This window comes from Salarias fasciatus, chromosome 1 (assembly GCF_902148845.1).
Source record: "Salarias fasciatus chromosome 1, fSalaFa1.1, whole genome shotgun sequence".
In the NCBI taxonomy this organism is placed as follows: domain Eukaryota; kingdom Metazoa; phylum Chordata; class Actinopteri; order Blenniiformes; family Blenniidae; genus Salarias; species Salarias fasciatus.
Window position 1 is genome coordinate 21,182,103 of NC_043745.1, and position 12,850 is coordinate 21,194,952.

A 12,850-nucleotide genomic window follows, 5' to 3' on the forward strand; every position below is an offset into this window, starting at 1 on the left:
CAGCACTGACTGCAAAGGTGCTTCTGAGGGCCTTTGGTTTCCGAGCCTTATGTCTATGCCAAAGATGTAACCAAAAACAATCTTCGATGTGATGGACAAACTGTTACTAGATATTCAACAACTGTATTCATTCATTTCAGGAAAAAAAAGAAAAGAGTGAAAACTTTTTTCCTGAAACAAGTCAGTTGGGAAAGCGTTTTCTCTTTGTTTACTCTTGTAGATGTTTTCTTCAAACCTGAGCAGTACATACTGTTTCTAAAACACTGCATTTTACTGATGCACTGTTTCACTGTGTTAGCGGTAGATCCGGATGTGTGTGTGTCACATTAACTTTATTTGTTGTACAAATCGTGAGAGTTGCCTCTTGTTTTGTTTCACAACTATTTATTTATTGTGTGTGTGTCATGGCCATGTAAGACTTTATGTTACGTACGACTTTGGGGTTTGCATTGAAAATAATGTAATATATGCACTGATTTGGTGTTTTGTAGCAAACAATATTAGTGTAACACTACATATCCTATAAAAAGGTTTTTTTTTTTTTTTTTTAAGCAATGGTTCATATTCATATGGTTCATATGAGAAATTTTACCAAAACACGTAAGATTGAATTTGTTACCTGAAATCATTTAGAATTAGACTTTGGTGGGAAACATTTAAGAAAATGTGTAAATCTGACTATTAACAGTATATCTCTGTAATTTTATCTGAACACACTGCAAACTCCGTGCATTGAGTCTAGCCCTACACATTGATAAAAATAAACAAATAATGCTGAATAAGATTATTGTGAGAAATGAGCAACAAGTGTTGTTTTTTTTTTATATATAAATGCAGCTTTAGTGTTTTTGTTCCTGTCAGTTCTGTTATTGAACTGAGCTGAGTGTGCGGTATTTGTTGACCCTTGCTCCTCTGTGTGGTTCAGAGCTGTAGTGCTGCCGTCCACTGTTGTTGGTTACAGACATCTTTTGTTGTTTGCGTTTTTGCAGTTCATTAAGGGCTTTTATAAAAGAAAACTATCTGTTTATACAAGTTTTCTGGTTTTCAAAGACCTTTTTTAAACTTATTAAAAATTTTCAATGATCTATAAAGTCTGTTTTGTTGTTGCTTTTTTTTTAATAAATGCATAATGGTAAAAGAAGTGGTTTTATACAGGGAACATCTGAATTGTCACCTCTGACATGTAGCTCGCTTGGAAAATGTTTCTTTAATTAATTAGAAAAACTGCAGATTAACAAGCAAGCATTTTCATTTCATGAACCCTAACACAACAATAAAATATCTAAATTGTATTCAGTCTATTTTGATTGAAACTCTGGATTATCTTTATAGCATGTCTTCTCTCACAGTGAATAAAGCCACTTTAAAGCTGACTGGGCAAAAAGATAATAGTAAAGATAAATGACTGGCTAGAATTTAATGATATGGACTCAAGATCGGGAGCTCACAGGTTTGAATCCCACTGAGGATCCCTGAGCAACACCCTTGACCCCTATCAGCGCCTCCTGCAGCCTAAAATAGGATTGATCAGTGGGGGGGAATTTTAATTTGTCTTCATTTTTTAGATTAATTTGTTTGAAATATGTATATTTTTAATTGAATGATTTATTTCACTTACTCCATTTTACAATTTTTCTTTTCAAAAGTTACTTCTATTATTAATATTAGTTGTGATAAGTGTGTGTTGTATGAGCATTTACTTCAAGGACACTTCCGAGGCAGGTTTTATTGCAAGTGTTGTTGATCTCTCAGCTCAATCATCTTTATTTCCTAAATCATCAAAAATCACTTGACACTACCCTCACAACACTCCCCCTGATTAGACCAGATTAATCAAATCATTATGAATTCATTTCTGAAAGGCACACACACATCAACACAGCTGTGTACGATTCACCAATAGCTTATTACTGCTCTTATCTCTTACAGCTGCACATGAAACAGATTGTCTTATTTCACACGTCACATGGAGCCAAAATTATAGAAGAAAAAAAGTCAACTAAAGTTATAATCTACATGTCCCTGGCTGTTTTTTTTTTTTCTTCTGCCTCTCTGCTGTTTCTTTAGAGTTACCCCTGTGGTTGGTTTTCCTGCTGGGACAAGACAAACATGTATGCTGAGGAAAAAGGGCAAATTCCATGAGCTGCAGTCTGCAGGAGTTTAATTAGGCAGACTAAACTAAATGAAAACACCTGTCTGGCTGGATGTGCAGGTTCTATAAAGGCCACGTGCACTTTTAAAGAAATACACATATTTTACAAAGCGTTCATTTAGAGCAAAAAAAAGTGAATGAAGACCCATCAACTCAGTAAGTTACAGATGTTTTGCACAGACAGATGTGCACATACATAGTTATAGGGACCTAGCTACTTCACATATTAGCTGGGCTTTATTTACATTTTGATTATCTGCATAGTATTTACATTAAAGGATTAGAATTTTTCACTCATAAAATTCTCCTTTTTAAATCATTTTAACATTGATTTAAACCAATGTGGGAGACTTGTAAAAGCAATATAAATGACCTATTGTGATTGTAGTCTCCTGTTTCTGAGCCAGCTTGCTGGTCCAATTTGCAAAAGAAGGGTTGGCTAAGTGGCTGGGTCTATCGCCTCACATCAAGATGTTCCCTGCCTTTTGAAATCAATTAGTGACTTCATATCACCCCTCGGTGTGAATGTGAGAGTGTGACAATCAGCCTCTCTGTTTGCTCTGTGGTGTGATGGTGACCCCCAGTGACCTGTTTTCATCCACAGTCAGCTGAGTTTTGACTCCAGTGACCTGTGAACCTGAGTCAGATGAACTATTGGAGAAGATGGATGGATGAATGGGTGGAGTGATCAACAGGCTTTCAGTTCATCTTGCTCTGAGTGTCCCTTAGCGAGGCACTGAGTCCCAAATTCTTCTCAATGGTCTACAAGCCCTTCAAACATTACCCCTCCATACCCAGTGTGTGAAGGTGTGTATGACTGATCATGTCAAACCAATTAAGGCATGAAAAAAAATCATGAATTAATTATTTTTATTTACAAGACAAAACGTAGCTTTGTGTGAAAATAGTGTTACACAGATAAGCATACACAAATGAATATAAGTTATAAGAGAAAATATAGCATTGTGTTAAAACTGTGTTATATAAACATACATAAAAAAGTTTTTGTATGGTTAATAACTGAGTTCAGAGGAAGAAAATCAGAGCTCATACAGGTCTGGGGGTTTGGAGGGTGACTGACTGGTGTCATCTGCTACAGAAAGCTTGGTGTACTTTTTGAGTGGAGGGTGAGTGTTGTTGAGTGCTTCTTCCACCAGGGAAATGAATACAGATGTCCTCTTTGTGGTTTCCTTCTGGATTTCCTCCGGCTCTGGCTGAGACAAGAGGAGGAGGAGGAGGAGGAGGAGGAGGAAAAGGAGGAGGAGGAGGAGGAGGAGGAGGAGGAGGATGGATACAACTGGGAGTGACTGACGACGGTGTCACAGGCGGCTGCAGCCACTGGGTCAGGTTGACGGTAGCAGCAGGGTAAACGCACGGAGGAAAACCAAGAGGCGGAGGACTAAAGTCAACCAGCTCCGGGCGCCTAGTGGGGCGGACTACTGTCTTCTTCATCCACGCTTTTCTCTGGCTGTTGTCGTCGCTCTCTGGGAAGAAGAAGAAGAAGAAGGGCGAGGATATTATGGCTGCTCCTTCCCCACAGATCCGCGGACTTCAAACAGATGAGGTAAACTTGGGCATTTGTCAACCAGCTGCTCGCGCGTCGGTCGTCCAGCTGGCTAACTAGTTAACCAGAAGTTAAACAAGGGAGGAGGTCAAGCTGGAGTTGGCTCCGAGCCAGACAAACATATTACTTAACGTAAAACCAAACAGAAACACCCTGCTTGGCGGTACTTTTTCTGAGCAGGAAACCAGCAGGAGGCTTGTCACCGCCTCTCCGTCCGCTCCCCACGCTGATATCGAACAAACTCTTCATTAATAGTTTAGATTCGGGGCCTGGCTGCCACCGAGAAGAGCCCCCACGAGCCGAGCGGGCTGGTTGCGACATTTCCAGGAGATGGACCGTGAACGAGGGGCTGTGATGGGAAATGTAGAGAAGTGCTCGGAGTCGAGGCTGTTACGTCATCCCCGCACTGATTGTACTGCGACGTGCACGCGAGAGGACGATCATAAAAAACACGCGCTCCTGTTGACGCTGTCAGCAACGCACAACACAGCTAATGCCTGCTGGGCTTCACCTGGTCTCCTTCTAGGGTTTTCAGTTTAGGAATTAATATTTATTACCTTTGTTTTATGACTTTGGATCTTTGTGGTGTTTCTTAGTAGCAAATGAAAACTGATGAATTTAAAGTAAAAGTCTGTTTCAGTGTAACAGTTGTAGCAGTTTCGGGCTAAATTGAAAATACTTATTAGTTATTTAAAATTAAAAACCATCTAACTAGTGCAAATACAGTTGTGTGTTTGTTTGTTTTTTATTTCTTTCTAATGGATCTACACCGCTGATAAGGATATGGGAAAACATCAGGAAGTGCAGGAACCAAATGTGACTATCTGATGTGAGTCAAGGCATGCAGCAGAAATGGGAGGTGGAAACTCCAGCAATGCAACATTTTGTCGAGCACTAACCAAATAGTTGACGTTTTTATGGCTGGAATATTTTTATTTTTATTTATTAAGGTTTTTATTGCATCACTGTATTGTATATTCAATTCAATTCAATTCAATTCAATTCAATTCAATTCAATTCAGCTTTATTTATGAAGTGCCAATTACAACATGGTCGTTTCTCGACACTTTTACAGAGAAACCCAACAGATCCACATGAGCAAGCATAAGCGACTGTGGAAAGGAAAAACTCCCTTTTAACAGGAAGAAACCTTTGCAGAACCAGGCTCAGAGGTGGCAGCTTTCTGCTATTCCGGTTGGAGTGAGGGGACAGAAAGAGAAGGAGATAGGACAGACAATTTCTTGTATCTACATACAATTCATATATAAACACAGGCTACAGGAGGAACAATCATCAATGACATGGAGCAATACATGACATGTAGCAATACAATGAAATTACAGTAGTACAATGAAATATATACATGTAAATAATGCATATGAGCTTAAATAAAATTGACATGAATGCTCTCAATGACTGACTTATGAAAATATATATTTAAATGAACTATATTTAATATAATTACATTGTCAGTTACAGGATCTTGTCTTGTATGTAATATATATGGCACCTACAGTTTAAAAACATAGTACATCAGAATCATATCGTGGTAGATGAATGAAATCTTTTAAAGTTTCTTAGTACATGTCAACAAAGACTGAAAGTGTCATTCACTTGTAATTACAAATATCAGTGACTTTTCTATGACACAATCTAATCCAGCATTATCTGTAAATCATTCTTAAATGTATCTGTATCTACAAGTGCACGAACACACAGGCACATATTTGTAGGTGCAGTCCAGCCATCGTGACAGAGCAATTTTTATATTCAGTTTTTCCCTATTTGTTTTGTATATATGCAGGTTTGGTGTCCTAACCATTTGTGTCTGATTTTTTGTTTAGCTTTTCCAGCTGTAATTACCTCCACCAAGGAGATCATGTTTTTGGTAGGGTTTGTTTGTTTTTGAGTTATGTTGCTAAAAGACAAAGTTATGGACAGATTATGTTGACATTTTCAGGAAACGTCTGAAATGGGACGAGGAAGAAGTGATTAGATTTTGGAAGTGATTCGCATTAAACTGAAGGGGGGCTGGGCTGTTTGACAGAGGTCCACGCTCTCCGAGTGCTCTTCTAGTTTTTATTGTTTGGTGTTAAGTTAAACATTACACTACAGTATCTTTCTGGCATTCAACATTATTATACATAACTGTGTAATAAATAAATATAGTTCAGATGAGTGTCTTATCTATTCCCATAAAATGCATGGTAGACAGTCGAAACAGTAAAGTCAGGGCTGTATTTTTGCTCTCTGTCCTGGGCCTGGATGAGGCCAGGACTTCAGGCTGGTCCTGGTTTCTCGGTGTACAGCTTGTCAAAATGTCACTAATCACAAAAGGTAAATTGTAGCATTAAATCTGCTGCTGGGTAACCAGTGATCGTTGCTCTTTAATCGTGTTGTGTTTAACAGTTTTATAGCAGTAAACAGCACTGTTCTTTAACAGTTATATTAAAGTATTCCAGCCACATTATTTTAGATTTTTGAAAATCAAAATGTTCTAACACTAGATTGCCAGGTAAAATGGCGGCTCTCCTGCTTTTTGGTCATTAATGTAAAGATAAATTTTAACTGATATTCATCTTTGCTCTGTGAAGCGTTACTTTACATTGTCTGAAATTTGATGTCATTAATCTGTTTTGTTAATGTCATTATGCTTTGTACACTATACCATGATTTCATTCTGACTTCTCTCCACATTTGCAATTTTCCTTTCTTCTTGATCTGTTAACAATGTTTTTTGAAGGTTTATCTTTCATTGTTCCAGGACAACTCCAGGATCCTAAAAGTGAAAGTCATCGGTGGAATTGGGCTGGCAAAAAAAGATATTCTCGGGGCTAGGTATGACGGGCAAACTCGAGGTTCACTCAAATCACATGATGCATTGTTAACACACTAGTAAGTTGCTCTATTGCATCACTCTCACACGATTAAATGTTTATCTGATCAATAGTCTGATGCAATTTTGCTAAAACAGGCAAAAACACTAATGTCCTCTTTGCAACTTTTTTTTTTTCACCTATAAGATTAAAAATGCACTTTGTGCTCTTAAATCTGCAAATATAGTGAATCGTTTGTGAAGCGTTGTCTGTGATTTGTCATTTCATCATGAAATTATTGAGAACTATTGTTATTGCAAAAGAGCAGAATTAGTTCCACTCTAATGCAGCAGTCTTCACTGTATACGTCTCCCAACAAAAAACTGCTGCCGGTTTGACTGGACAAGAAAATGTGAACAAGATGTGCCGCACATGTTTTCAAAACTGCCATCACAGCCAAATGGTGACTGTCTGCTGATCAAACGTTGACTGAAAGGAGAGACTCACTCACGGCAAATAAACCCCTTCATAAACTTTTAAAACAAAGAGTTCAGAGAGTATTTCATATTCTGAATCTTTATGGATGATATCTGTAAACCTGGATCTCAGTGTGAAACTGCTTTTCCTTGCAGCGATCCGTACACCAGACTGTCTCTCTATGATCCTATCAATGGAGAGCTCACGAGTCTTCAGACCAAAACAATAAAAAAGGTGCGTACTTTAAAAGATAGATGTCCTTTTCAGACCTGGAATATGTGTGTGTGTGTGTGTGTGTTTTTTTTCAAGCAATTTTTTCTCTCCCTTGTGTTTCTTTCTGCAGACTCTGGATCCAAAATGGAATGAAGAATTCTTTTTCAGAGTAGGTGAAATGCCAACAACATTTACAGAAGCCCTTCTGCCTCTTGTGTTAATGGATGTGAAGAAGTTTAGTTTGAGGAATCTGGTTGAATATAAAGCAATAAAATGTCAACCTAACACGTTTAAATCTGTCAATCACGTTGGCGTCTTTGACCTTTGATCGTCTTAACTGTACTTTCTCCAGCTTTTAATGCAGCTCTGCATCTTGTTTCAGGTCGATCCGCAGAAGCATCGACTGCTGTTGGAGGTATTTGATGAGAATCGACTGGTAAGTTGCTGAGTCATGTTAAATTTTCAACAATTTGTTGTTCGGGTTGGCTTTAGATGTTTGTGATGGACATCTTTTTCACTACAAATTGCCTTTCCTTTCTGTTGTTTTCACAATAGAATCTATTTCTATATATATATATATGGATGTGTTTGTAAAGCAATAGTGGAGAAATTTACCGGTGCATTTAAACAATTTGCATAAAACAGGAAAATCTATTTTAGATATATAGATTTATCCCACATAAACTAAAATATTTCAAACCTTTTTCATTGAATGATTTATCATTTTATTTTGTAAGTCCTGAAAAACATTATTAGCATATTGTTTTAATTTTAATTTGATTAATATAGCGCCAGTAAACAACACGGAGGTGATGGCTTTCTGCTGTTGTTCTTTGGGTTAGAGGGCAATATATTTAGTATGTAGCTGTTGACTTATTTACTCACAATGATTCAGATTCACATGTAGTGCATTAAATATATGGCAATGAGAATATTTAAAAACAGCTTTGCAAAATTAGCTGTGACATTAGTTTTATTGACAAATTGTTGCAGCCGTATTGCAAAAAAAATTATACATCTGGACCCCCAAAAAAGTTTTGTTTATGTCTATTTCATAATCTTTATTATCGCACAAGCTCACATAAATGTTCTTTGAAAGTGAACAGCTGACTGCGTGCGTGAAATTGATGGCGTTTTGTCATCTAATGTGCTCATAGGCTGAAGGCAGACTGATGTGCTGCTTAGACTGGCTGCAGACATATCTGACAGTGACTCAAGTATTGAAAATCAATCTTAAAAGCTTCTTTGTTGCAAAGGGACATGCTTAATTGATAGCCATGGCAGACCTTATGCTTACAGTTTGACATCTCTGGAGTGTACCCTGAGGATTAATCTCAATAAATTAAGCTGCACAGAAATATAATAAGAGAACACATTGTTTATACAGAGCTGTGAACACCAAACTTGTAAATGTGTAATATTTTCTGTTGATGGGGGCGTAATCCAGCCTTGAGGCATTTAACTTTGGTTTGTCAGATACAGTGGCCCTTATTTTGCCACGACATGTGACATATTGTTGGAAAACTAGATTACCTTACTACACGGGGCAGTAAATACGGGCAAATCTGGTGTTGTTAAGGGCAACATGTCATTTACACGTGCAGGGTCGGTTCCAAACAGTCACGTCACGTCTCGTGTTGTTTGGAGGGAACGTTATGGAGTACGGTGTGAGGCTGTGGGTTTCGGAGAGCTCCAGCAGGGTCGGGGTTGAGACTGGTGGTGGGGACAGCAGGAAGGATCTGGAGGTGGATCATGGGGATGCCTCCCCCAACATAATTTTTTTTTATGCCTTTGATTTTTTATATGCATATAAAGAGTGATCACTTGTTTAAAAAAAATCTCTTGAATTAAATGATGAATTCTCTAAAACCAGAACAACACCACAAATGTTACAGTTTCTGCAGTTTCTGGACTGAGCTGTCCTCGGGGACAGCAGAATGTGTGTTTAGGATTTTTTAATTGACTGTGTCTGTTTATAATATCAACATGGTGGAAGTTAGCTGACATCATTGCCTTTAAACTTGTGCAGTTGACCGTGTACAGCCACGCTGGGGCTTGAAATATGGAAAATAATCTGTTTACATAAAAACACAGATGACTTAATAGGAAAAAGTGGAGAAACCTAAATATGTAAGCAAAGAAAGCTTCAGGAGCTAATGCAACACAGCTCTGATTGCTTTTTATGTTGCATTTTCCGCATTTGTTATTTTGAAATTTGCATAAAACAACATATTTGAAGATACTTCTCTGAGCTAATTAATTGTCGTAACAGTGGTTGGACAGCAGCAAAGAAACTATGTTTTATTTCAGCTTTTCTCCTCACCCTGCTGTGTTTTCAGCATTTGAATTATAGTTTTTCTTCAGAGGGAATATTTCACTGCTCCATTAACCTGTCCTACTGGCCAAGTCTGCTGAGTTATAACATGAATCAACAAAAGGACAAGTCAGTGCACAACCATTTGTCATATAGTGGCTGGAGTTGCCTTCAATTGTTCAGAAATTCGAATAGTTCATGCACAGTAGGCCACATTTCTAGGAGGTTTTGGCACAGAGCATGCAATTGTTTGGTTCTACTTCATCTTTGCTGCCGTGTTCCTGATCGTTCTGGTTTTCTCGTTGTGGTTGTGCTTGCATTCCTGTTGTTGGTCATGTTTAAACCAATGCAGTTTCTTCACGAAACTGCTGTGGCTGTTTGACGTGTTTCACAAGATTTCTCTCAGACTCATTAAGAACACTTTGTTTCAATATTACGAATAGTAAAAAGACACAATGACTCACAGAGCCCATTGACATAAGTCAGTCACTCCACCTTCACTCTGCACATTCTGTAGTTGAGTTGAATGTTTCTAGAATGAATTTCTACATCACACACTTCAGTCACATGCTGAAATTTAACTGGGTGTGACTGAAGTGAGTCTGCCTTGGCAAGTTTCAGGTAGAAATTTTGAGGGTGTGTCGGTGCTGAGTGTGTGTGTGTGTGTGTGTGTGTGTGTGTGTGTGTGTGTGCGCGCGTGTTTTGCTTTGAAAAGAGCATTGGGAAGAGAACACAAGGAAACTTGTTCATTTTGGTTTTGCTGAGAATGAAGCCGAGCCTGATTGTCGTCCCCTCAGAAGATGTGCTCAGTGGATAGCTGTTGCTCCCCAGTGGCAGACTGTTATTTACTCTTACTATTATTAGTCATGCAATCCAGAGTTTGACCTCTCACACAGTGACATAATGAGATTATGATTTATCCCGGAGCGTGTTGAAGCACACGCAGTGTTTCATAAATGTTTGTTACTGTTTGTTAATCTTTTTTTCATGAAAAAAAACAAATAAAAAAAAAACAAATCAAAATCAATGCTACTGAGTGAAGACGTTTCACCAGCAGAAATATGTCTTCAATCGTCTCCAACGTCAGTGTAACAGGTGCACAAAATCAGCAGTGAGAAACACAAATGTTTAATTAGGAAAACTACTTCTTCACGAGATAAGACACACACCCCCACACCCACACCCATACTTAATGTGGGTGTGGGTGTGTGGGTGTGGGTGGTTAGGCCCCCTTGTCTCCCACAGACAGCTTGAATAGAGGGCATGCACATGACATCCACAGCATGCACACGTTGCTATGGTTACACCCCCCCCTTGAATTAATTGCCACAGTGAATTCACATGGGAAAAGAACATGGAAACCACCGATAAAAAGCTGTTCAGCAACCAACGACACAGATTCATAAAAAAGCTAACGGCCAAAGGAAATGCAGCACAAACACAGGAATGTGTGTGTGTGTGTGTGTGTGTGTGGGGGGGGGGGGGGGGGGAAATGTACATTCACTGTTTTTCAGATTGAACTTCTGTAGAGGGTGAAAGTGCACAAACTACCTAGAAACAACCACCCAGTTAACAACCAGGAACCAGTGGTGTTTCATGCTTTTTGAAAGATGACCGTCAGTGTTTTGTCGGACAACATCTAAACAAATGACTAAGTTATTCATGTTCGGTTTTTTTTTTTTGTATTTATGGTTTTACCTGGTAACTTGCATGTGTACGAGGACGGTCCACACTTGTTTGGCTCTGTTCTGCTCTGAAACATTTAGATGTACACGCTGAGATACTTGTGCTTTTTCAGTATTATTCAAGTTAAGTGGAAACATACAAATTAAACAAACAGCTGGCTGTAATAATGCCAGATGAAGTCTTCAAACTCTCAAACATTGCTCAATGTTCAAACATTGCTGATCAAGTATTTGCAGATAAAATAAGGTGGTAAAAGTTCACATATTTGTCATTTAGGTTAAAACATTGATAATTTTGTGACAACAAACTCTGTAAAATTCAAAATAGTGATTCAACCTTTTTCTTTTAACTAACAATGTAAAGGCTTTACAATTCAGGCTTTATTATATATAAGCACCATATAAATACCTGATGCAGTAAAGAAACCTACAAGATGAAAGACAACTAGAAGAGTAATTAGTGGTTTCAGAAAAAAAAAAAAAGAAATTGCATAGCAAGTTTTGTTGATTAAATATATTAAGCATCAAACTCTGTATTACCACTTGAGATGTTCTTTTCTGCTGATTTGTTTTCCCTCTGCACGGCCGTGAACTTGTCATCAAAAGAAGAACAAATACACTTTAGCAACTTGTTAGCTGATCTCACTCCAGGTGTTGATTGACAGAGCCACCCCGTCTGACATGCCTGACCACAGCCACACCCCACTGACCCAGTTTGGACTGACAACACCTGCGATGATGTGTTGTCTGAAGAGTTTATTAAATATAGCCTGTCCTTCAGTGTTTCCTCTGACCATGACGCTCAATACATTCATGCATGTATAACCAGCAGCTTGGCTTTATTTTTGGCATATTACATCTGACTGCATGACTTGGCATATATGTGAAGCAAGTGCGTCACTGGTCTGATCTAATGGCTTATGCAGCGCTATCAACATCAATTCAACCTGCCTTTGGCTTGAAGGAGTGATTAATTGCCAATCATGGGCTTTCCTGGCAATGCGTCGCGTTGGTTTGGAAAATAGGCGATGAGTTTCTCTGCAGTGGCGAGCCTCCTCCAGTGAATCATGACTTTATCCTGGCTGTGCCACTTTTAAATATACTGAAAGTGACAAGCGAAGTAATTCTGTGAAATGGGCCACCATGTCTCACAATAGGCTGCCATTAATAAACAGGACTGTCAACGGGCTTGTAGAGGAAATCAGAGGAGCAGCGATGGTTACATGAGGTGTCAAATAACAGGTGTCAAGTCACTGCAGCGGCCGCACTTCCAGCCACTTTTCTTCGCTCTTATCATCCTGACTTTTCTGGAGTCGAGCGGATAATGTATCACAAATTACCCTGTGAAGTCTTCTACGAAATATTTTACAGCTTTATTTGTTTTTTTGTTTGGTTTTTCGCTTGAAATGTTTCACAATTTTTTGCAGTTTGTCAGTTTTTCTTCATGTTATGGTATTTGTTTTTTTTTTTTAATATGCTTTGAGATTTTGATCTCAGTTTGGCACAGATTTATGTTGAAAGTCATTTTAGTGTTTTCCTGTAATTCAATAGCAGTGGGTAAAAATATTTGTGGGAGAACCGAGCAGCAGAAACATTAGAAGCGAGGCTGCAGCAGGAAGTAGAGTCTTG

General features: G+C 38.5%; 1 protein-coding gene across 1 annotated transcript in view; it reads left to right on the forward strand.

Moving 5' to 3' along the window:
* The first annotated feature begins 3,478 nt into the window (after positions 1 to 3,478).
* The window catches only part of nedd4a (NEDD4 E3 ubiquitin protein ligase a), a 30,204-nt gene continuing 20,832 nt past the window's right edge, over positions 3,479 to 12,850 (forward strand). Inside the window, exons 1-5 of the mRNA XM_030089234.1 lie at positions 3,479 to 3,716; positions 6,481 to 6,554; positions 7,165 to 7,243; positions 7,353 to 7,391; positions 7,605 to 7,658. Coding sequence (XP_029945094.1) covers positions 3,672 to 3,716; positions 6,481 to 6,554; positions 7,165 to 7,243; positions 7,353 to 7,391; positions 7,605 to 7,658 — 291 coding nt within the window. The 5' untranslated portion in view covers positions 3,479 to 3,671. The remainder of the gene's footprint in view (positions 3,717 to 6,480; positions 6,555 to 7,164; positions 7,244 to 7,352; positions 7,392 to 7,604; positions 7,659 to 12,850) is intronic.